At 34.9% G+C, this 26,248-nt stretch overlaps 4 protein-coding genes across 5 annotated transcripts in view; 2 read left to right on the top strand and 2 right to left on the bottom strand.

Annotated features, from left to right (window-relative positions):
• Nucleotides 1-278: 278 nt before the first annotated feature.
• Nucleotides 279-2,348, top strand: LOC123703996 (actin-related protein 6). Its single transcript, XM_045652226.1, has 2 exons — nt 279-1,168; nt 1,417-2,348. The coding sequence occupies exons 1-2, from the start codon at nt 487-489 to the stop codon at nt 1,914-1,916; spliced, it is 1,182 nt and encodes a 393-aa protein (XP_045508182.1). The 5' UTR covers nt 279-486; the 3' UTR covers nt 1,917-2,348.
• Nucleotides 2,349-3,626: 1,278 nt separating this feature from the next.
• Nucleotides 3,627-14,310, bottom strand: LOC123703995 (T-complex protein 1 subunit epsilon). Its single transcript, XM_045652225.1, has 10 exons — nt 14,083-14,310; nt 10,760-10,994; nt 9,516-9,748; nt 8,892-9,050; nt 7,821-7,967; nt 6,959-7,166; nt 6,463-6,617; nt 4,947-5,101; nt 4,351-4,442; nt 3,627-3,784 (listed from the first exon to the last, which is right to left on the bottom strand). The coding sequence occupies exons 1-10, from the start codon at nt 14,188-14,190 to the stop codon at nt 3,648-3,650; spliced, it is 1,629 nt and encodes a 542-aa protein (XP_045508181.1). The 5' UTR covers nt 14,191-14,310; the 3' UTR covers nt 3,627-3,647.
• A 2,243-nt stretch (nt 14,311-16,553) lies between these two features.
• LOC123704134 (nascent polypeptide-associated complex subunit alpha) lies at nt 16,554-21,009 on the bottom strand. The gene is made up of 6 exons (XM_045652427.1): nt 20,907-21,009; nt 19,816-19,961; nt 18,861-18,982; nt 17,682-17,900; nt 17,112-17,273; nt 16,554-16,802 (listed from the first exon to the last, which is right to left on the bottom strand). The coding sequence occupies exons 2-6, from the start codon at nt 19,931-19,933 to the stop codon at nt 16,788-16,790; spliced, it is 636 nt and encodes a 211-aa protein (XP_045508383.1). The 5' UTR covers nt 19,934-19,961; nt 20,907-21,009; the 3' UTR covers nt 16,554-16,787.
• Nucleotides 21,010-21,407: 398 nt separating this feature from the next.
• The window catches only part of LOC123703985 (acyl-CoA-binding domain-containing protein 5), a 32,388-nt gene continuing 27,547 nt past the window's right edge, over nt 21,408-26,248 (top strand). For both annotated transcript variants that reach the window (XM_045652211.1, XM_045652210.1), the window contains exon 1: nt 21,408-21,755. In XM_045652211.1, the coding sequence (XP_045508167.1) occupies nt 21,695-21,755 (61 nt within the window). In that variant the 5' untranslated portion in view covers nt 21,408-21,694. The remainder of the gene's footprint in view (nt 21,756-26,248) is intronic.

Here is a 26,248-nt window from a genome sequence, read left to right as displayed (position 1 = left end):
AGGGGAAAAATTTACAATCACACTGGCTACCCTATGGGGAAAACAGGGGTTACTTGCGGTCATTCTATCAGTTTTTTATTTATTCTTAGGAGTTTGGGTTCCAGTATGACTATAGTTCCATGGCTTATATCATATTACTTGCTCTGTAGCTGTAGTCTGTGCTTATGTCATTCATCATTGTAATTTCTAGTTGCAATACTCTATGGTTGCAATTGCAAAGTTTGACTTTCACAGAGCAAGTATTATATTATAGGTTGACTTTGACATTATGCTTTTATTTATTTTGTGTTTTGTGATTTCTAGCAGTGAATAAGATTAGAGAAAATCTCTTTAGAGTGGATTACTTATTATTAAGAATATTATATATCGCATAACGCATTGACTAAAAAGTATGTGAATGTAATTACGACCTATCTAATACAGAAAAACAAACCACATTCATAATAATCACATAGGTACCTACTGTTTGTGCCGGTAACCAAAAAGATGAGTGAAGCGTGTTACATCTTGGACAATGGAGCTTACACAGCTAAGGTTGGTCTGTCTTCGATGGAACCAAAAATCGTACCTAACTGTATCATGAAAGCAAAGTCTGAACGACGGAGACCCTTTATCGGATCACAAATCGAGGAATGTCGTGATGCCTCTGGACTATTTTACATTCTTCCATTTCAAAAAGGCTTCCTCATCAATTGGGACACGCAAAAAAACGTTTGGGATTACATGTTCAGTAAAGAATGCTGTCCAGTTAATTTTAGTGAAACACCTCTCATACTTACAGAACCTTTATTCAATTTCTATTCTATACAAGAGGCAATGACTGAAATATTTTTCGAGGAGTATGAATGCCAGTCGCTATTGCGTATAAATTCGACTGATTTAGCTGAATATCATTACAGAAAGTTTCATAATAATGAAAGTACAGTTGTTGTTGATTCTGGCTATAGTAATACATATATAGTTCCTTATATAAAAGGCAAGAAGTGTAAGGAAGGTATAAGACGCATAGATGTTGGTGGTAAAGTTCTTACAAATCATCTAAAAGAGATTTTGTCATATCGTCAGTTGAATGTAATGGAAGAAGGGTTTGTTATAAACCAAGTTAAAGAAGACTCATGTTTTGTGTCACAGGATTTCATGGGAGATATGGAGATAGCAAGAAAGAAAGGTAAATATGTAGGTAATAGTGTATGTACTGTGTAACAAGTGAATGTTATGACAGTAAATTTAGTTTAAACTGTTTTGTAATTTTCTTCTCTCATTTTTTAAGTCTTAATATTGATATTTATCATGGACCCTACACCTGAACAACTTTAATTTTTCAGTACCTTACATCTAAAATGTTCATAGTATCATGTAAAGCTAAGCTTAGTAGTAGTAAAGCTGTGATATATTAAAAACTATTAATTGTTTCAGCTCCAGAAAATACAATAGTAAGAGATTATGTACTTCCTGATTATACAACTCTACGGAGGGGTTATCTCCGAGATGTCGTAAAACCTGACGAGGACTTAGAACAACAAACATTACGGCTAAACAATGAACGATTCAGTATTCCTGAACTGTTATTTCATCCTTCAGATGTTGGTATACCTCAAATGGGAATATCAGAAGCTATTATGCACTCTATAGATGCATGTCCAGAAGAAAATAAGGAAAGTTTGCTCGAAAATATAATTCTGTTTGGAGGCAATACGTTATTCCCTGGTTTTAGAGATAGGGTGTATAATGAAGTGCGTGCATTTGCGTTGGACCATTTTAACGTAAATGTTCGTATTGGGGAGAATCCTGTTACTTACGCGTGGGAGGGGGGAAAGTTATTGTTCCGAGATCCCGATTTCTATTCATTTTGTATGACGAAAGAGGAATATGAGGAGGAAGGGAAGTCGTTGGCGTTTGAAAGATTCGATATATAACGAAGGAAACGAGCGAGGAAGTCTTCAGAATGAAGGCTGTCGCTCGTTAAACATGGTGTTTGAATATATTGTATTGTTGGATTCGGGAAAACATTGTGAAGAAGAAAGAATGCTGTAAATGGCTCAAGTTCTATTGATTGCAGTGAAAGTGGAATGTATGTTTTATCTGAACTATAAAAACTGTGAGAAATTAAAAATTTCAGTACTAGTAAAATAGATAATTTAAAAATATTAACCATTTAGCAATTTTTTGTTCTACCGCTTTTGCCGATCTTTACTTTTTTTGTGACTAGTATGCATTCAGCATTACATTTAAATTTTACAGTTGTCATCAAATATCTAAACTTAAAATAGATAACTAATTATATGTATCTAGTTAGTTGTTCTATAATAATTCATAAGTAATAAAAATGATATGACATATTTTTACAAGACTGTTTTTATTTACGACAACCAAGCACATACCAAAACCCTATACACATGTCACAAATTATTTCGGTGTTGGATAGCCCATTTATCGAGGAAAGCTATACATAATCACGATAAGACCAACAGGCGCAGCTAGTAGATTATAATTTATAACAATTCAAAATTTGAATTCAAGAACAGCAGTATTAGTTGCATATCTAGTAGTGTAAAGAAATAAAACACAGGCGAGTATTTAATTAATTTATTAAGACAATAAAGCATTCACTTCAAGGCTTTGTTCAAATCGCACCATTCATTGCATAAATGCACAAACTTAATATAAAAATGCAAGCAGTCATAAAAAATTTAAATGGTGCCAAGTACCACAAAATATTATTATATTGCATTTTACGAATTTAACATTCCTATACTGTCTTATGCGGGTATTTAGTTTTGTGCAAAAATTGTTTAAAAATTATTTGTTTTTTTTAAAGCACTGATATTTCGATGACCAATGAAAAATCTGCCATTAGTCAGGTTAAATTGCAAAACAATACTTGGTTTAAAATATTTTTATTATAATTAAATTAAACATAAAATAATACGCAGTACATCTAAGTATGTGACATAACATGTTAAGTAAAACTAGAAATACAACATTTTAGTCATTTTGAAGATATTATTACCGATTTTATTGAATAACAAACACCTTGGACATTCATAAAAAAAAATTACCCCTTGCATTCAGAATTTAAATTCAGAACGTTTGAATCCAGGCATAGACAATTCCATAAAGCCAGTTACATCTTCCAAAAAAAACCATAGTTGTATCAAAAGAGGTTATATTTTATTATAAATAAAAAAATAACCTTTCCCCTTCATCAGTGTTACTAGCGCCAGCTATTGGAACCTTACATACTTCCCACGAATATTAAACCAATCGAGTTTTTCTTAAAAACACCATACTATAAGAAAATTATACAATGAAAAATCCTTCTTCTTATATGAAATGAGAAATTTTCGCCCCGATACGGCGAAAGACACGGGTTCGATTTTTTTAAATTTCTCGTTTACAAAGCATTTGATTGCTAAAAACTAATTATCAAAAGTTTTATACAACCATTTTTCAACATAAAAGACAGCATTTACATGCCTTTCTTATTCATAATCACAAATCTATTGTGTCGTGGCCCGAGCGGGTCGCTCGGGGCTCAATGGGTTAGTGTTAAAAATGGTCACAATTCCATACAACCGAGCCAATCCAAAGTATAATTATTCATACGTCTGATATTTAAACAACTCTTTAGGTTATAAAATAATTATTTATTCCATATTATCCGTGGGCGAGCGTACATCGTCAATCTTAAGTATCATCTTGACGAGTTGCGTCGCTAAGGCGATCTGCTGCTTCTTTGAGTGTAAAGATTCGATCACGTTCAGTGCTTTCATGTCATTGGAATCTGTGGAGAGATAATATATAAATAACAAAAAAAAAATGTGTGCGTGTACTAGTGTACACACGTAAGAAGTGAAACTTCTTTATGACCTTATTTAAAAAAAAATAATTTACTTTATGCAACTTTACAGAAATACGTAGAATCACGCGTGGTAGGGAAAGAAAAAGATGGCGCGTAACGAAAAAATGTTACACTAAATTTTTTTCCAACCCCGATAAAGAAGTTTCACTTCAAATATACCACTAGCTACAATACGATTCAAACTTAATGGCGGCTCGGAACATCTTAATTCCCAATTAGAATTTTTATTAGAAGCAAATTCTTTTAATATTCCGAATTTTTTAAATATTTTATCGACTCCCTATATTTTATACGATCTGGCCAAATGTGGATGACAAAATCCTAAAACATTGACGATTTAACGATCTGGTCGAACTGTGTTGCCCACATCAATGCGATCATTTCATGAAGTGAGCAAATCTACTATATGGCCACGACATATACATATACAAGGCGATATTATTTAAACAAAAACCTATACAATCTATAAAAAAAACAATAATATTTACCCAATCCCATACAGTCGACACCTAGATTGCTGTTGTTCTCAGCCGCTTGGCGCGCTTTCACGTGCGACAGCGTGTCGATGGGCGATAGACCGCTAGAATAGAATACATTTTATTTATTATGTAATTTCTCTATATAACATTAAATGCAAGAGTTAATCTACACTAAACAAAAGATTTATGTTTTATAAAATTCTAAGACGGGATAAAACGGCGACTTTTACTTTCTATTGCTTCAAATAAAAAAAATATAACGGCCTTACTAATAAAAAGTTAAACAATGGATAAATTTCTACCATTTTATACAATAGCTGTGTCCTGCTCTTGCTCACGTGAAACGTCAATCATAAAAACAAGACAGGTTATTGCAATGACTAATCCATTGCATAGCGAATGGGTAACATTTTATTAGTAAGGCCATAAGTATTTAATTTAAAGTCTAATAAATTGATTATTGCTCTTTATTATAAAGATTGTTAATTGCTCTTTATAATACAGTGATGTTTCGTATGTTTGGCTATCTTATGCTCAAACCACAAAAATGTTTCAACACACAACCACATATACGCAATAAATATATTTTACACAATAAAACTCACCTATTCTCAGCGAGAGCCATCGGAATAGCCTCTAGGGCATCAGCAAATGCTCTATACGCGTATTGGTCCAGGGAAGACAGCTTGTCAGCAGCTCGGCCCACTGCCAACGAGCAGGACACCTCCGCAGCACCCCCACCGTACACTACGCGGGAGTCCTGCAATATTTATAGATATTATTAGCCATATTCTTGTAACACATAGCTATAAATGTTTCTGTAAACACATATCTATAAAATTTTACCAGTACAGAGCAGCATTATCACCTAAATAACTATTATTAAAGGCCCCCCACATTGGGCGTTGGCCGAGCGTACGTGTTTTCTCTTATACCTACACTAAAACTGTGTTTTACTTGCTTAGTCGAAACAAAATCACATGGAAATGAGACGTCTGCTCTTCACGATTTTATTAAAGCTCAATAGAGCAATTTTATAAAAGCTCAACAGGGCAATTTTATAAAAGCTCAATAGAGCAATTTTATAAAAGTTCAATAGAGTAATTTTATAAAAGCTTAACAGAGCAATTTTATAAAAGCTTAACAGGGCAATTTTATAAAAGTTCAATAGAGCAATTTTATAAAAGCTCAACAGGGCAATTTTATAAAAGCTCAACAGGGCAATTTTATAAAAGCTCAATAGAGCAATTTTATAAAAGCTCAACAGGGCAATTTTATTAAAGCTCAAAAGAGTAATTTTATAAAAGCTCAACAGAGCGATTTTATTAAAGCTCAAAAGAGTAATTTTATAAAAGCTCAACAGAGCGATTTTATGGCAGGATTTTTGTGTCCAGACACAGTTGGTAAGGTAGAGTGTGATATAGGCTTCTTTTATCTGATCAAAATATCTAATTTTTTCCTGAAAAATTAATTTGTCTACAGCTAGTAGACCACAATCCTATAGCTATAGGCTGTACATTAGTCGTTATATATTGTCTGTCAGCTGAATTAAATGTAATAAATATACAAATATAAATAAACTAGCTTTCCGCTCGCGTTTTCAAAGAAAAACTCGTTCCCGTGGGATTTCCGGGATAAAACATATCCTATGTTTTAATCCAAGTTACCCTCTATATGTGTGCTAAAATTCATTGTAATCGTTTCAGTAGTATTTGCGTGAAAGAGTAACAAACACACACACACACATCCTCAAAAACTTTCGCATTTATTTCCTTTCCCATCAGGTTGCCTGGTAGAGATTGCTGTTCAGCAATAATGCCGCCTCTTGTACAAACTATGCCTTTCTTTTGTATTTTAATGTTATTCTGTCCTAATTTTTGTTTGGACAATAAAGTGTTATAAATAAATAAAAAAAAAACGACGTGTGGCACTCAGGGACTGCCGCGGTAAAGCTATTGCATGCTATGTCTTCAAGCCACACCTCCACCCGTCGGAGTGGGGAGCGTGAGGTTTTTTTCGTTACGGAATTTCTCCGATTCGGTCCCCGCGCTAAAGGCCCGCGATAGAAGCTATGCAATAGCTTAATAAATTTATAATATTAGTAGGATATGAATACAGCACCTGCACCAAACTGCGCACGATACACAGCGCGTCGTGCACGCTCCGCTTGGCTTCTTCCACAATCATTCTGTTCCCGCCGCGAACGAGCACGGTCACTGCACGTGAGTTGGAGCACTCTTCTATGACAAGCATCTCGTCTTTGGACGTGCCGAATGCTGTAATAAAAAAATAATATAATTTATAATCTCTATACATAAAAAATAATCTCTATTTCCGTTAGTCATAGCATCATCAAGTAAGATTTATTTTAATGTGTTCATTATTGTCAGCGGCTACAATCTTCTGAAATAAAATTTCAAGAAATTTGCTGGTAAAAATTGAGAACATGCGATAACTTAGAGCCGAAAAATAAACTTCACAAACAGGTTTAAGAATTTTCACGAAGACAGGACAACGTCTGTCGGGTCAGCTAGTGGCATAAATGTTTTCTATACATTTCTGCTCATCATCAGTTCCATTTACACAATAACAGTAAATCAAATAAGCAAAAACTCACTCAGTTCCCGCACCAGACCGCAGCTGCCCAGCTTGTCAGCGGACAGCTCTTCGAACCTTGGCACAATCCTGCCTCCAGTTGCGATAGCAATGAGCTCCATTTCTGGTCCACCGACCCATCTTACTGCGGGAAGCTGTTCAGCTAGGAGAAGATGATTCGCTTCGTCGTCAAAGCCCCATTGACAAATAGCCAGGGTCGCTCCTGTGTCCTGTAAGAAATTTTTATTTTTCATGGTAATTTTGCCGCATTTACTTATTATTACAAACAAAGTATTACATGTAGGAAAATGTTAATTTAGTTAACATATTTTTCAAAACGAACTTTCACATGAATCAAACACTTGTGGCAATATTTTTTATTATCTTAGATTTGTTTAAAAACAATTGATCCTTCGAGTCGGATTTCTAAACGTACTAATAAAATTCTTCAAAGAAAATACTCTTTAATTGTTAAACGTGCACACACCTCAGACACAGCCAAGGAAAATATCATTATGTATCAATAATATAACATAAAGTTTGAATCATCATTGATGTGTGCAAGCTTTTGTAATAACACGTTAATAATCATATTTTGTATCCAAATTCTTGCATTGTGTCCTTGAATTAAAAAATTTTAAACATTAGAGGAAGGATTACAGAATTTGAGATTACTAATTTCACAATAATGTACACGCGAGAATTTAAACTCGTTTTAATTTTATCGAGTAATATAAGTCGAAACCTTGCGCTGAAGAATCTTACAAAGTTAAGTAGAATTTTTTATTTCATCTAACAATAAAACTTCAAATAAAAATATTTATTTAACTTTAAAATTTAATTCTATCATTTAATTCAATAATGAAAAAACAATGTATATTCACCTTAACACGTCGCACCATCTCAATGAACTTCTCGTGTTCATACTGCCGCAGCTCCCTGTACTCTTCCACGGAGCCAACTTGCAGCTTATGCTTGGTCTTGGGCTTCGGTGGCTCGAACGGGCAGGTGAGGATCGCTAGTTTCGCGTTCTGGAAATGATAGAGTAGTTAAGCTATTGCATAGCTTCTATCGAGGGCCTTGAGCGCGGGGACCGAATCGAGAAATTCCGTAACGAAAAAACCTCACGCTCCCCACTCCGACGGGCGGAGGTGTGGCTTGAAGGCATAGCATGCAATAGCGCAACCGCGGCAGTCCCCGAGTGACACACGTGTTTTTATTTTTATTTAAATTTTATTTCAGTTTTTTTTATTCAATAAAAATTAATTGGAAGAAAAGATATTTGTTGTAAGGTTGTGTCACATAAAAAAATATGTTTAATATTACTAGATTTTTTTTGTTAATGTAATTTCAAATGTCCTTATTTCAAATGAAACAAACACCTCAGACACAGCCAAGGAAGATATCATTATTTATCAACAAACTATAATAAATTGAAGTCATCATCGGTGTTTTGTTTCGCCTCATCATTCATCATCAGCCCATATACGTTCCCACTGCTGGGACACGGGCCTCCTATGAGGGTACAGGCCATAATCCACCACGCTGGCCAAGTGCGGGTTGGCGGATGACACATGTCGTCGAACTTTTTAATTCTTCGACATGTCGGTTTCCTCACGATGTTTTCCTTCACCGTTCGAGCAGTGGTGATGTTACAACATGCGCAGATAAATTGAAAAATCAATTTATTTCCTGCGCGCTCGCCTGGTCTCGAACCACGGACTTATCGATTCGAAGTCCGAGGTCTCACCACTGAGCCACCACTGCTCTACTTGTTTCGCCTATTTGTCGTATAATTCGTCGTATAACAAGGGATGTTTTTAGCACTCTTTCATACTATAATATTAGTATGAAAGAGTGCTAAAAACATCCCTTGTTGCCAATCTCTGCTTGAATTATTGCACAGCTAAATAATGCACAGTAAATAATATTTTTCATAATATACAATTAATCACCTTCAAAACTTTAGGCATCTGCGGGTGGCTCATCGTCTTGTCAATAACAACTCCTCGCACGAGCATAGAGTCTTCCATGCGACCGCCGACTTTGCCTTCCACCTTGATCAGCTCAAAGTTAACGTCACGCTTCTCCAAGTCAGCTACGGAGAGGACCGCCTGAAAGGTACAAATTACGTAAGAAAAATGGCAAAAATGACTATAAAAATAATATAATCTCTATAGGTATATAAAAATTAATCCCTATCAATGCCTAAAAAATGAACAACTTAACTGATTTCAACAATTCTTTTTTTAATGATTTCTTAATTGTCAGGAAGAAGAAAAACTAATTAATTTGCGCTAAAATAAAACAAATTGCGAAAATTTAGGTACAATTTAAATGACATTCACTATTTTATCATGTTGTTTCTGTAAATTGATCATAACTACTAACATAATACAAGCGTCTTTTTACGTAACTATTACTTTTACGAATTTTTATACTAATTTGTAAAATAATGATTCCATATGCTTCTAATAATGATTGATCGTTACTTTTCTACTCAACATTTCTGCAATAATTACAGTACAATAGAATAATCAAAACTTATTTCTGTTTAGTATTTACCACTAAAAACTTACATCAACAGCAATCTCCGCCATCAGCCTGTGGCACTTGACAACCACCTTGCTGCCGAGCGTCGTCATGGCAACCTTAATCAGATGCTCCCTCGTATCCTTATTCACGGGGAACGCTTCGCTGATGCCGTCCAAGTGTTCTAGCGCTGCTGCGGCGGCCATTTCGAAGCCGTCGGCTATGCGGATCGGATGGATGCCCTTGTCGAGAAGGTTGGAGGCCTGCTCCAGGAGGGCACCTGGAATTTTGAATGTTTATTAGTTATTTTGAAAAAAAAATATAGAATAGTAAAAAGTCAATCAAGAGGCACGATTTGATACTATAGCTATTGCGGCGTAGTGTAACGATGTCTGTAAATATGTTTTCGATAATTTTTAATTATATGTATACTAATAACAGAACTAAAAACTAAAATAAAGAGAAAGGGCATTGAAACTTTCTGGCATATCAAACCCGCCGCCATTTTGATTTTTTTTTCGAAATCGCGGCGCACGATTAAAGTGGTATGTATGGATAGAGGATACATAGACAAACAAAAAATGTCTAATAACATAGTACCCTAAAGCGTCACATTACCGAGATATTTGGAGGTAAATATCAGTTTATTGGAAGAAAGTAGGTAGATTCATTACATAAAAACATACATACATTACATAAAAATGTAAGTAATGTAATGAATACCTACTTTCTTCCTGTAATAATAATAATCTACCTGGGAGTTATTATTTGGAGATAATATTATGCATATAGACACGTAATAAGTCTATTTTTAGTGTTTGTCATACTCATAAGTGAATATTTACCTCCAAATATCTCGGTAATGTGACGCTTTAGGGTACTATGTTATGAGACATTTTTTGTTCGTCTATGTGTCCTCTATCCATACATACCACTTTAATCGTGCGCAGCGATTTTGAAAAAAAATAAAAATGGCGGCGGGTCGATATGCCAGCGTCCATACAAAAAGTTTCAAACCCCTTTGTATACATATTGTTACATCCACAAATTTATTGTTGTACAAATTATCGTTAACAAAATTCATACAAATATGAAGTTGTTTACAAATATGATAGACATTTTATTTATTGATACAGCATTATTAATATTTGCATGCCAATAAATTGATGATTTGGACTGAAAAATTAAATATATCATAACAGGATATCTAATAACATATTCTGTTTATATGTGTAACCACATTTTTAGCAAATAAATTGTACAAAACATGAAATAATCATTGAATAATCACCAGCAAGCACCACAACACCAGTGGTACCGTCACCAATCTCGTCATCTTGACTCTGGGCCAGTTGCACCATCAGCTTGCCAATCTGATGATCAACATCCATCAGCTTCAGGATGGTCGCACCATCGTTGGTGACTGTCACCTCACCATCAGATGATACCATCATCTTGTCCAAGCCTCGTGGACCGAGGGAGGTACGGAGGATGGTGGCGATCTGCCGAGAGGCTTGGATGTGCGACTGGAACATTGGAATAATTTAATATTGCTACAAGAATGTATACTTAAATGTTATGTAGCATTGAAATTAAAATAATAAAACTTACTGCATTTTTAGAACAAAGAACAATGAAATGTACATGGCATTATAATAATGGCATAATATATATTTTAAATAACATTTTTATATTTCACATTGTTTCTTTTAGGGTAAATTAGAAATATTCAATTAAAACTATACCTAAGATACCTCCCAGCAAGCACATAACTTGTATATTAACCAAAAATATATACAGAATTATGACTTGAAGTTATATTAATTATTTAAATCGTCACTATCCAAATATAAGTACTTTATAAAGGCATTTGCTTCATCAAATAATGCTAACTGTTATATAATGGTTACCAAAAAATTGTTACAATGTCAAAAATCTTAAATAAACGTAGGATAATTCTAAATTACAGCTTCTAAAACAGCTTTCAAACTTATAGTAAGACTATTATCTTATATTGGTAATTTTAATAACGTTACGCTCTAAATAAGCATAAATAAATTATTTTATAGTGCCTTTGAACGTATGTTGGTTTTTTAAAGAATAAAAGCTTTATAATAGTCCATTATTGTGTTAATTTATTGCTAATCCTATATTAACATTGACTTTATAACAATTAATGCGTTTGCTCCGTTTTCTTTCAAATTTATTCATCTCTACAGTATATAGCTATATATTGATCGAAATAAAAGTATTGTTAGAACTATGAGTATTAATAACATCGTAATTTGAATTTGGTTAATGGATAAAAAGGCTTTGAATAAAACTAAACAACAGGCGGATTCAAATGAAAACTTAAAAAGGAGTATACTAATTTTATTAATAATAATTGTAGTAAACAAAAAAAGCTTCTTCATCGGCATCTTCATATTATGTTGGGAAACGCTTTACTTTGCAGGGCATGTTGGTTCTGAAAAGAACAAGCAAGTTGGTTTTTTAAATGGCTTAATTAAAAATCTTGGCTTATTTATTTTATACCAAGTAATTACGGTTCCCTGATAAGCTCGATAAAATCAGTCACTATAGTAGAGCCATTTTAATAGGCAACATCTGACAGTTCAACAAAATTCAACAACGTAACCTAGTAACGACGACATAGAATAACATGATATTTCGTTTTGTTAGAACTGCACATTTGCTTAACTTTTTTCAATTACAATTACATATTTATAATAATAATGACCGATACAAGTAATTTTAAGATTTCATTTTACTGATAAACCATCCTAAACATAATAAACAATTTCTGAATTAAAAAACTGACGTCGCTACAATTTTGTGTCAATAAACCTTTTTTTCTTTTTAAATACTAGAGACGTTACTCTAAAAATCGAAATCTGACATCTAGAATCGAATGCATTGATTAATTGTGAATAAAAATCATCATAAATTAATAAATTCGATTGACAAATGTTTCAAATCCGTATCGATTAATACACTTTAATCGATGTTTTTAAGCAGGTTACCTCTCTTCGAAGATAAAATTGATAGACGTCAAATGTTGCCTATTAAATTGGCTCGACTATAATTATAACATATTTCCGAAGTGCTGTCATATGGCTGAACATAATAAGTGTCTTGTATTACACTATTATACGAGCTCTAATTTTTGTGACGAGCCATATTAAAATTAACAGCACTATTATGCTATCGTCAAATGCCTAAAGCTTTAATTTCATTTGTCGCCATTTGCTTTCCTTTTCCTATCTTACAAAAATAATACAAGTTACTAAGATCTGACTAGAAAGGGAATGAAATCATTTGTATTTTGTACCAATACCTTTATAAGGTACTTTAATTGTTAAAACTATTGCTATAATCTAAATTTTGTGATATTTGTTTAAAATAGGTTATATTATATAAAAAAAATATATACTAATAAAGTATATTAGCGAGGGCGCGTGTATTCTTTCTCAATAACATGTATATTTCACCCGACAAACTGATGCGCGCAGCTAATTTCACTCAAAACATTCAGAAATACAGGCGGTACTTACCCATCATTCAATATTAATTTTCACATTTAAATATTTCAAGTCCACATAACGTTGCACGATCAAAAACAGATCAATATATTTTTAAAATCATAAGATTTTCTTTTTTACAAAGGAATTACAACAGTTAGCATTGTTATGAAATTTTAATAACAGATTGTAATTTTAAAAGCTATATAATAACTGTAATGAAGTCGCAAAAAATGCCATTTGTTTATTCATGTGCTCATAACTGACTTAATTAATGATTTAATACGATGATTATAATGCTATTAAATTGCCTTTGTATAGCTCAACGCTGTCTAAAGGGGGGGCCCAAATTTTACTTATAAGAGTCGTATAAAAGAAATACAGCCGATATACGATTTGGTTATAATGCTTTGTACATGAACTCGTGCTATCATAAGTTTGTTATAATGGTGTTTTGTGCTTGCTGGGCTCAGAATAAAATATGGATAATATCAATGAAATTCATCACATTATGTAGGAATTATTATAAACATCATTGGTATCTTTGTTTTTGTGCTAATTTTATTTAAGTTAAGTGTTCTGAGCATAGTTTCCTGATTGCTTAGTTAGACCATTGTTTTTACATGAACCAAATAATACCTATATAACCTAACTCATAAGAAAATATTATTATGATACAAATTAGTTGTACGTGTTATGTGTCTTCTATTTTTCGTCATTATTCTATCAAGAAAATAAAGGAAACTTCATCATAAATTTGACATTTCTTCACCATCATGTGACTCATTTCATAAACACCTGAATCTTTTTTATCGTTTTTTGTTAGTTTTTTATGGGATAGTAGCTGTTTTTTGGGTTTATCCGAATGAGTTATAAGGTAAATAATAAATTAAGGACAAATTATAGCGATAGAAATAAGAAATTCTGTGTAAAAAGACGAAATATTCGATTTTATTTAAGGTTACTATTATTTATGTGATTTCATGAGACAAAATATGTGTAATTATGTATGCATATGTAAAATTTTTAGTATATACTTTAGTTTAAATACGAATTATAGGAGTTTATATCAATTTATTAAAATTATCGCTACCTTCAGTGCATCGATACCGGTTATCCTTTTCTGCCTATCTTGATCCCTTAAAATAATAAATGGACGGCCGAACTCGTCAAACGCCACAGTTCCTGGGAACATGGACATTTTGGTGGAGTTTCAATAACACAAACTCAAGATTAAATCGGATTCAGTTTCAGGATTCACTTTATTTCACAAACATCAGAGAAGAGAAACGAGAAAACAAACGAACCACAGACAAAACTTCAATATTGACAGATATCATATGAGACAATGACATTCTAAAAAATTCTCTTTGATAACAACAGAGTAAATAATATTGGTCATCGTGTTGGTCATGGTTGTGGTCATGGTCTATCAGCTGTGCCGCGGGATTTCACCCGGCCTTGAGCAAAATTAAGTATGTATTCCTTGGTATTCCTACACTCTACAGGCTATAGCATAATGTTTTCTGGTACATAAGCTACATCACTGTATCACCATCAAAATTTGTTATTTTACAGGTTTATTACCTTCTCACAAACCTTTTGTTTACATTTTAAAGAGTTTTATGCGAACATAATTAAGTATTGTCATGAAATACATTCTTAGAATAGGGTCAATGTACCACTAGCTGACCAAGCACCAATACATGACCAAAATTCAAATATACGCGCCAATTAAGAAAATACGGCAGCCCCAGATGATAGTTTATTGTTTTTTCTATAAAGCAACATCATCTATAAAATAAAAACAAACCTTGGTGCCATTGGTCAGAAATATTGACATTTTTTCAACACGAAGATGTTATTAAGTAGGTGCCCCGTAAGTAATCACATTTTTTACTAAGAGTTTTTTATCGGGAGTTGATTGGGAAATCTTAATTTATCTTGAATGCAATCGATTACTCTTTATATGTCTTGTTATAGGCATAATGTTGAACCATTCTGTTATAGACTTTCGGCTTCATTTTTGGCATGAACAGTTTATCATGATTTTTAGCGGCCTGGTTATCTTTTGGAGCAACGAAACCAATTTTTCGCCTATTGTTGACCAGTATGGTCAGCTCTTGGTTCTTTATATTTTGCTAAGAAAGATTTGCTTTGTTTTGTGCTTATACCTAATTTAACAAACCATATAAGCCGTCTAGGTCCTATTCCAACACCAACAATGCATCTCGAATCAACATCAACTTCAGTCAGCCATTTCCTTGAACCTCCTTCGCCCAAATTAGTAGATTTAATAACTAAAAAGCAACAGCAAATAAGCCCAGCTTTTGGCAAACATTTAATATGGCCTTCTGATTCTCCGTTAAAAAAGAAGACTGAACGCTTGCGGTTGCCCTTTGCTACAACTTCCAAGAAATGGCAAGACTACTGGGTGTCGAAGGAAAAAGAGAAAGAAGAAAAGATTGTATGGTACGTAGGTATAGTCATTAAGGATTAATAACAGTATTGTAAGAATGATTTATAACATTTAATAAAAAAAACTTATTTAAATACAGACTTTTTTTATTTATTAAACAAAACTAATGTTCGAAGGACATTTTGTCCATTTTGAAAATGGTCAACTTTTAGAGCAATGATGGTCAGATATTGGTGATCAGTGGTCAGGTAATGGTATTTTTAGCAGAAGTAACTTTCAGAGTAGTTTTCATAAAACCTTTAAAGGTTATCAAATTGATACTAAGAACAATAGTTGCAGTGACTATTCAATTATCTGTGTCCCAAAAATAACATTGAACGTAAAACAAATAACCCGTTTTTTATATATAGCTAAAGATAAAACCGCTTAAATGGTCAACTAGTGGTACATCAACCCTACATTATAAATAACAATAATAATTATTATAGCTCAGTCCCTCTCAGGCCTCAGACTCAACCAATGATTTTACTTGTGTGGTTTCTGTATGAACACGGGCTTAACTTTAACGTAGGTACCATTGTGGTAGGTACCTATTGAATGTTAACCGAAGACGATAATTTTTTGTGATAACAATAATCAGCATATCAGATATCCATTCTTGAAACTTTTGTATAATACCACGCGATGCTTTTAAGCGAAAGTAAGTTTTCTTTAAATGTAGTAACTTCTATCTTGCTAGGTATGTTATTTTCAATTTTCGTTTCGATACCATCTCATGCCATAACTACAACCTTCAGATTTGCGTTTATCTGAAAAAAAACAAGGCATTTTTAAGCTATTGCATAGCTTCTATCGCGGGCCTTGAGCCCGCAGACAAATTTGCCCCTTGAGCGCGGGGACCGAATCCAGAAATTCCGTGACGAAAAAAACCTCACTCTCCCCTCTCCGCCGGGCACGGAGGTGTGGCTTGAAGGCATGCTATGCAATAGCTTTACCGCGGCAGTCCTTGAGTGCCACCATCTTTTTTTATTTTTTCGCCAAATCTTATGGCTGGTTCACATTTACCCAATACTTTATTTTTACCAGTTTTATCTAGGTACACTACTATACAATAAGATACATGGGTTATAAAAGAAAACACAAAATACAGTTGTTAATTTTAATTTATTTCAATGTATGCTATGTACATTTCCGTTACCTTTCTAAACGAGGCATAAAGCCTAAACTGGGTGGCGCCATAGATATTGAATGACCAGAGACAATTCTGTTGATAATAGACATCGAGATTAAGGATGATAATATTATCCTTATTTGGTTATTATTATGAGACTTAAAGCTAGGAACATATAAAATAACGCTTGTGACTATCCGGCACTCCTTTACATTGTCAGCTCCTGTAACAGAAAAAAATAATGATAAGACGTAATGATCTTCCAAGTTTATTTAAAGGGGTCTTTAGTCGTACATATAACAGTTTAGTGAAACTATGTTAATCAAATAATATTAAAAGCATACATAAAAAAATGCTTTTTTAACATTGTTGACATATGTATTGGCAAAAATTAAGAAAACTTATTACTGGAAATTTATGGAAAACTTTTGCCCAAAATTTAGCATGACACAAACAAGGAATTCTATTAAAATGATCTATTATTTCTGGTTCTATATTGCTGATGTTACCATAGACAAATGCACAAACTCACCATTATAGCGTTTACGATATCCGACTGGTTGTTCCGCAGCGCCCGCACCGCTCTCGCTCGAGACACGTTCGCTTGGGACATCACAATCTCCACGTCCTTTTCGTCTACGCCCGTCTCGTCCACACCTTCCTCGTCTTCCTCTTCAGCGATCGGTGCTACCGTCTGAAATGGTTAAATAAATGTTGAGAAAATGGAAAGGCTCAAAATGACTATTTTATAGATGCTACTCAAATTTACGATACTTTAATTAGTCTCTGTATAATTAGTCAATAGAGATAGCATATTTGATAACATAACTTAAAATTTACACAGAATGTTTCACTCATTTCAAATGCATCCCTAATTATTTATAAGTTGTACCAACTTATTTTAGCTATTGAATAGTGTATCTGCATTTTTGTTGTTGTTTCTCAATTGGTTTTCTTCTAATATGGACAGACAATTTTGCTTACATAAATAACAGAGGCAAATGTTGATTTTTATGTTAAGTTGTTTATTTTATGTATTTTAAACCAATAAAGAATTTTAATTTGTTCAAAGTTAGCAATGCATTAACATAATAAAACTTACCGTGCCAGCAGTAGTAGTGTCATTACCGGCCGCCGCGCTCTCCGGTGCCTTGAACCTTTCAGCCGCCGCCATAGTGGCTTGCTGCGACAGATCCTCAATCTTGGCCTCGCCGAACACAATGTACGTGTCCGAGTGCGGGTTCTTGTATACGTCTGGCGAGTTGATGACAAAGAGGATGTTCTTTGACTTCCTGATTGTCACTCGGTTCACACCTTGTACCTGAAAGGGAGCATGGTACATTTGTAGAGTATGCTTTATCATTTTTATATTTATTTATTATAGCACTAAACTCCAAAGCACCATCGTCAGTTCTGCCACTACTGCTTCACCACATAGTATAAAACAAAGTCACTTTCTCTGTCCCTATGTCCCTTTGTATGCTTTAATCCTTAAAACTACGCAATGGATTTTGATGTGATTTTTAAAAAAAAAAGAGTGATTCAAGAGGAAGGCTTTAGTAAATAATTTATTAGGTTTACGACAAAGCGGGCAATGCCGCGGGCGGTAAGCTAGTTGTTCTATATTATAATGTTCATACATATAAATGATAAACTTAATCATCTATTCCAATATTGAAGATAACAAATTATGTATCATCAGATTTTAAGAATTTATCTTCAATAATTAATTGAATCATTATTTAATGGAAAATGTATGATTTCCAAAACCTACAATAGCTAAAGTTTGTTTACTTGAATGCGCTAATCTCAGGAACCATGGGTCTGTTTTGAAAAATCATTTCAGTGGCTGACAAGATGGTCCATTTATTTAGAAAGCTATGACTAATAGGAGCAGAGCAATACGGGTAAACTGCAAGAAACTGCTAATACAATATAATATTCATACTCAAAACTCAATTATTTATTCTATTAGACTTCTTTGAGAAGCACTTTTGAAACATCAATACATATTTTAACATTTACCACCGATTCAGAAAGCAGTATCTATGGAGAAGAATCGGCAAGAAACTCCATAGTTGCTCTTTTAAATCATTTCAGTATTACAATTTAATTTTACAAAATATGTAACAGTATATTATCTATCATAATATGCCCAAGAACTGTCCTGTGGTTTTTACGCGACAACCCTCCATGGTTTTTAATCTTCCATATATTCTTTAATGCTGTAATAGGCTCTCTATTTTAATAATTAGTATAGATTTTAAGACTTATAACTTACAGGTTTAAGTCCGAGCTTGCTCATGATTTTGCGGGCTTTCTTCTCACCACGAGACTGCTTTGCCTTTGATACAATGTCAATGCCAGCGATGGGGTTGGTGATACCACCAGCGCCGGGTGCACCTGAAATATGGAAATGACATATTTAATTAAAATTGCATATTGTAGTAAATTATTGAAACAAAATATACAAGAAAAAAAAATCAACAAATTTTGTAAATTTAATATCACTACATAGTATAAAACAAAGTCGCTTTCCCTGTCCCTATGTCCCTTTGTATGCTTAAATCTTTAAAACTACGCATCGAATTTTGATGTGTTTTTTTTAATAGATAGAGTGATTTAAGAGCAAGGTTTTAGTATATAATTTATTAGGTTTTAGACCAAGCGGGCGAAGCCGCGGGTGGTAAGATAGTGAAATGAAATGAAATAAATGAAATGAAATAAATTTATTTGTCCATTTTATGTTTTACAATTAAAGTACGACAGTGGATCCCAAACTAAGTGAAATACTTGTGTCTTGGGATCCTGAGTTGCGCTTCTTGCGTTATATATACATATGTTATGGACAGTAGAGAGTTAACAAGTAGGTAAATAATCTAATGTAGGTAATGGAAGTTAATACAATTAATAAAAAAAAATAAAAGAAAAACACAAAGTACATTATTTATTTAGTATTTAATATTTTAATTATTCCAGCAGTTGCAGCAGCATGAAATGTTTGAATTAGTACAGTTATATTTTTTTCAGTTGTTCAGACTGGTCATGAATAGCTTAGTATTGCTGAAATATTATTGGATTTTCCTAATTTTTTTTTTGTTGTAATGTAATCCTTCTTAAAATTTTTAATGTTGTGGAGTGCCTGCTCTTTTCTTTAACAGTATATTAGTTTTTCACTTTACAGGACTTTCGTTTTAAACAAATTCTGTGTAAAATAACAAGAACTACACAATCACCTGCATCCTCCAATTCTGGGATGGTGTCATCAGAGTCACTGTCTGAAGACGCGGTTTCCTCCTTCCTCTTCTCAGTCATGGATGCTGTGGCCTTATCCAATTCTGTGAGTTCTGGCATTTTGGTGCTGATTGTGGTTTCTATGGTCCTGTAATATTAAAAAAAAAGTAAAATAAAATTATCTGTGATCACTATTTTAGTGTGTGTATGTAAAAATGTAAATAATAAACAGTGGTATAGCCCTGATAATAAGCCAAATTTTTTGTACTACCTGATTGTTTCGATATATTTTACACTATACTCATTAAAATTGTTTAAACAAAAAATATTGTTAGGTATGTGACTTCTTCGAATAATATATTTTTATGATAAATATAAACCACATTTAATATTATCACAGGAAAACCGCGAACTTAAAACAAAGATAGACCAATTTATTATGATAACCTGGGTATTATGAAGGCAAAAATTATTTAGTGCAAGAGATCAAGGTAACTTCGAAATATTATGATAACTACATAATACGTATTTGTTAACTTCATATACTATTATACTTTATAAAAATTAGTTCTACCTACTACCTATTTTGAGCTATCGGAATTAGGTAGTATTCATGCAGTACTTTCGGTGTTTATTGAATATATATAGGTATAATATTTTTTCCAACTCTTGTTTATAACCTGGTTTCAACATGAACGGTTGTAATGTAACTCTAGTGCATCTTTATCATACGTAATTAGTTAAATTTGAAACCATTTGCCATGCTTTTGAAATCGACTGCAGGTGCAAGATATTATTTTAGTTTATATGTACAGTACAGTTGTATGGAAGGCAAGACTTGTATATGTATTTTTTCGCAACGAGAATTTTCACAAATACTTGTGTATTTTTTGGTAAAACAAAAGGATATCGATTCTATCTAATACGGTATAGCCGCGGTATACCGCTAATTGGGCGGGGGATATAATGTTTCATTAGACAATATTCTCAGAAATAAACCACCATTTATAGCACTCATTCACAAATAATCACTTATGCATTAAATAAATTCACATTTTTCACGCGATTTTTTAAATAAAATCAGATTATTTACCTTCACAAAAATTAATATATCGCAAAAGGAGCCTAAACTTCAATTTGACTTTGACAAGAAAGAATAAAAAACCTCCTGCGTATAGACTATAGACCGTTTTAAATAGTAGATTATTAATTATTAATATCACAATAAAAAACAAATTTAAATCCTGAATTTATCAAGACTACATTAAGTAACTTAAAGAATTGATAAAAATTGAACTCGTTATAAGAAAATCGTGTTTTGAACTTCTATTAAAAATCATTTGCGATTATTTTATTTAAATGATTTATAATTCATTTAAAAGCTTTCAATTAAACATCTGGTCAAGCTTTATTAATTATTTAACAAGCAAGAGAATATTTGTTGTTAAAATACCAATAGTCACCCAATACCTAGTCAATAAAATTATTGAATATATTATTAATATAGTAGAACATCACTACATACTTTTACCTATCTGTCAAGTGTCTATTGGCATTTGGCAATGACAATAGACATTACCCAATCGGCAATCAATCAAAATTATCAATTTATGTACGACCCCGTGCCTACATACTGCAGCCTGTTTATTTAAAATACAAAAAAAATAATAAATAAGTTCTGCGATTAGAGTTTAAATTTCTAAATTTAACGTTTTCACCATAGAATATTAGCAATCGATCGGTCAAGATAAATACTAGACGATTTTCGTATGGTGACTACTGCCTATTATTATGGATGTGTCTCTAGTGTTGAATTAATAAACAGTTTATTTTTCAAGTCCAAAGTACGTTAGTGTCGTTGAGTTCAGTGATTGTGCAAAAATGTCTTTAGAAGAGAAGTTCCATGCAGCTGTTAATGTGATAAGGAGTCTGCCCAAAACTGGTATGTTATGAAAATAATTTAAAAACAACAAAAGCTCCACTTACTTATTGTGTAATAAGTACTGTGGTTCTATTCGATTTCGTATTTGGAACGTTCTAAATGTTCTGGCTTGAAATTTGAATAGGTACCTAAAGGTACCTAAATACATTTTAATGATTTGTTTTTTCACAAACTTTGATTATTTATAATTTAATGTTCCTTTGAAATTTGAATTATGAATTAATTAATGTTCTGATAGATTTGGAATAATTACTGATGAATAAATACTGTATAATAATTTTGCTCAATTAAATAATATTATAAATGTGTTTGAACTCTGAGTAGGTCTATCAACTCTTATGTAAATTAGGCATTTAGATATTACATATTTGCTCTTTATAGTAAGTAGATTAAGATTATGGTAAATAAATTAATGATAATAAAACTTCACTTAGATTTTATTAATCAAGTGCTTAGGAACACAATTTTCCTTAAAGGAACTTGTTTAAGTTAGTTAATTTATAATCTAATTAAAAAAAATGACTTCTCAGACCTTCTTGCATTTGCATGAACAAAAAAAATGTGAGAATTTTATGATCAACAAATATACAGATTTTAAATAGGTATATACACATACCTAGGTATTTGTAATGTGTTTAAATTATTTAAATCTTCTAGTTGTAATGTGGGGGGCAAGTATCTCGCCTCGCGGCGGTGTTTTAAACAACTCCGGCTGAGTGGCCAGACGGCCGGAGCCTAGGGCGATTGAGTGAGAAACCTGCGGACTATCCGAGCGTTGTCCAGCAGGACTGCCCGCTGTATCCCCACTGTCATGGGCTTTACCGGTAAATCCAACCTCCTTAAATATTGTTTTAAGGAGGAAGGAATCAGCCCATTGGTGGACACAACTATGGGGATTATCTCGGCAGACACACCGCCCCACATCTCGACAACCTCATGCGCCAGATCCAGATATTTGAGCCGTTTATCTGAATCGGCCTTAACAAGATTGTCGTCATGTGGGATAGTGATGTCTACCAAGAAAATCCTGGAAGTTGCTAGGTCCATCACCACAATATCAGGTCTATTCGCTAGAATAGTCCTGTCTGTGATGATGGGCTGATCCCAGTACAATTTGGCACGGTTATTTTCCAGGACCGGCTCCGGCGCGTACTTGTAATAAGGCACTTTTCCGACAAGAAGGCCATACTTCAGAGCGAGCTCTTGGTGGATAATCCTAGATGCTAGGTTATGCCTGTGCAAGTACTCAGTGTTGGCAAGCATGGAACAACCGGAAGTAACATGTCGGAGAGTTTCTCCAGGACGGTGACACATACGACATAAGTCCTGGGTCCCGTCCTTTATGATGTACCTCCGATAATTGTTCGTCTTAACCACCTGATCCTGTATCGCACAGACAAAACCCTCGGTTTCCCCAAAGAGGTCACCGAAACGCAGCCAGTGCACGGAGGACAAGAAATCTACATGAGGTTCATGCAGAATCCTGTGAAACCTACCGTGTAGCTCTTTCTCTTTCCATATGGCCTCTCTGTCGGAAATGCTGAGCACCGCCGGCTTTTGCCAGTCCTGTTTGGCCAGGGATAGGGGAGTGAGTCCTTTGTCACATTCTATGACTTCAGCATGGATTGCATGACTAACCTTTGCAAGGAAATAGTCTCTGAGTTTGCATATCTCCCGATTGTGCAGCGATTGGGCACTTAACATGCCACGACCACCGCACCTTCTAGGGATATACAGCCTCATCACTGACGATTTCGGGTGATGCAACCGATGCAGAGTCATAGTTGTGCGGACTTTCCGGTCCAGGGCGTTCAGTTCGGTCTGAGTCCACTTGAGTACGCCAAATGTGTACAGGAGAACGGGCATGACCCAGGTATTGAACGCTCGTATTTTGTTCACGCCCGACAAATAGCTGTTGAAAACTTTTGTCATGCGTTCACAAAACACCTCGGCAACATCCTGTTTCACGCTCACCCCCTCCACACATATATTCTGTGACATACCCAAGTATCGGTAAGTTTCAGCCTCTGTAAGTACCCTAAGATGGGCCGCGCCAGATGGTGTTATGTCATCAGACGCGGTTACTTTACCCCGCTCCACATGTATAACCGCACACTTATCCACCCCAAGTTCCATGCCAATGGAGCTGCTAAAATCACACGTGATTTTTAGCAGCTCCGTTAACCTAGACCTATTAGGCGCAAATAATTTGAGATCATCCATGTAGAGCAGATGGTTAAGTCTTAGGCCACCCCTGCGAAGCTGAAATCCGGATCCTAATCTCTCAAGCAAATAGCTTAGAGGGTTTAGTGCCAGGCAAAACCATAGAGGACTCAGGCAATCGCCCTGGAAAATACCCCGCCGTATCTTTATTCGGTCCTCCGCGTCAGACAGCCGCTTACCTTGGAGACAAAGCATTGTACTCCATTGCCCCATACATGTTCCGAGAAGCCCTCGGATCGAAGGATCGATCTTATAAAGTTCCAGGACTCTCGTTAACCATGTATGGGGGACCGAGTCAAATGCTTTTTTATAGTCAATCCAGGCAGCGGATAAGTTGCGTCTGTTACGCTTGACCTGCTGACCAATAACCGTGTCGATCAGGAGAAGCTCCTTAGTTCCGCGACCACCCGCCCGACATCCATTCTGTGTATCTGCCAAAATTCTATTGCCATCTATATGCTTGGCAATTTTGGCCGCCAGTACAGATGTCAATGCCTTGTAGATGGTAGGTTTTTTTTTTTTTTTTTTTTTTTTTTAACGGGGAGGAAATCTTCTAAAGATACTCTCTTTTGGGGAAAAAAGAGAGCATGTGGGATTCTTACCCACTAAAACCTCTTCGATGGCCAAACCCAAAGCATGGTAGCGGGGACTCCGGGATCTCTCGTAGAACGCACCAGAGCTCCCGCAGCTATATGCCAGACTATGTGGCTTCCCTGCCTCATTATCAACTACCCAGAGTGGGTAGGACAGTCACAGGACCGGGAAGATGTTATAAGCGGCTCAATACCCCCTTGAACCGCCCTCGGTCCTAAACTACCAGTGTAGTTAAGTGTATAGCGCAAAATCGGAGAAGGAAAGCACCTTTTCCGGTTATTCAATCCAAACTTATCAACGATAGTGGTCGTGATATATCACCTGGAACGTCGTCCAGCATTAGCTCGTTCTCTAGCTCTCTCCGCTGACTCTTTTTGAATCATAATGCATTCACAGAAATTTTGAACGCTTTGCCATGCAGATCTACTGCTTAGCATAGCATTAATTACTGCTGACAAAGATAGATCAGATCCAATTTTTTGGATTAGTACCATTCTTTGCATATCCCAAGCAGGACATACCTCGAGTGTATGTTGAGCCGAGTCACAGATCGCATCGCAATGATGACAATTTTCCTGCGAAGACCGTCCAATTCTATGTAAATATTCACCAAAACATCCATGTCCTGTGAATATTTGGGTCATCCTAAAAGTAATTGTCCCCCAGCGTCTTTTAATCCATAAATGGAAATTCGGTAAGATTGCCGCCACCACCCGCTGTCTAGCGCTTTTTGGCTGTGTAAGGCGGTAGTGCCAGGTCTCTTACGCATCAGCATGAGCCTGTCTTCGAAGATCCGTTATATCAACAGAAATGTTGGAGTCAGATCTAATCTCACAGAAGATTCTTGCGTCCATTAATGCTAGGATATCCAGTGGAGGATATCGAGCAAGAAGCGTAGATGCATCATAAGAGATTGTACGGTAGCCCCTTACTACTCTTATGGAGATTATGCGCTGTACACTATAGACTTTTCGCCTTATACGTTGTAGCAAAAGTCTGTTCGCCCAAACAGGTGCACCGTAGATGGTCATTGACCTGATAATACCTGCATAGAGGCGACGAACTTCCTCGCTAGGCCCCCCTAAGTTAGGCAGCAACCTTTGCAAGTAGCCTGCAAATCTTTTTAATTTTGGGACCAGTCTATTAAAATGTTCCCCGAAGTCCCAGCGCCCGTCTAGAGTGAGACCGAGATATTTGACAAATAGGCCTATATTGACGTTGGTATTACCCACTCTAAGACTTGAACTTGGAGGCTCTATTCTTCTCGGTAACTTATGGAACCACAGCGCCTCAGTTTTATGAGGTGCTATTTTAAGGCCAAGATCTTGAATTTTGTTTACAACCCGTGAAATACCAAGTTCTGCAAAATTAGTGGCTTCTCGGTAACTTTCACCATCAGCAATGAGCAAAGTGTCGTCTGCATAACAAATTACAGAGACGCTTCTCGGCAGATCCACTCGTAACACAGCATCATACGCAAAGTTCCACAACATTGGGCCCAGTACCGACCCTTGAGGAACCCCGCAGCTTGTTCTTCTTTTGTGATTCTGTCCGCCTCTCGTCACGTAGCAGATAAACCGGTCCTGAAGATAAGCGTCAACAATTCTACGTAGATAAGTGGGCACGTTATGGTGTGCAAGGCCGTCCTTTATCGTATCCCAGGGGAGCGAGTTAAA

Source organism: Colias croceus, chromosome 28 (assembly GCF_905220415.1).
Source record: "Colias croceus chromosome 28, ilColCroc2.1".
Classification (NCBI taxonomy): domain Eukaryota; kingdom Metazoa; phylum Arthropoda; class Insecta; order Lepidoptera; family Pieridae; genus Colias; species Colias croceus.
The sequence above is the reverse complement of the archived record's forward strand: the minus strand, read 5'-3'. Positions and strand labels throughout refer to the sequence as shown.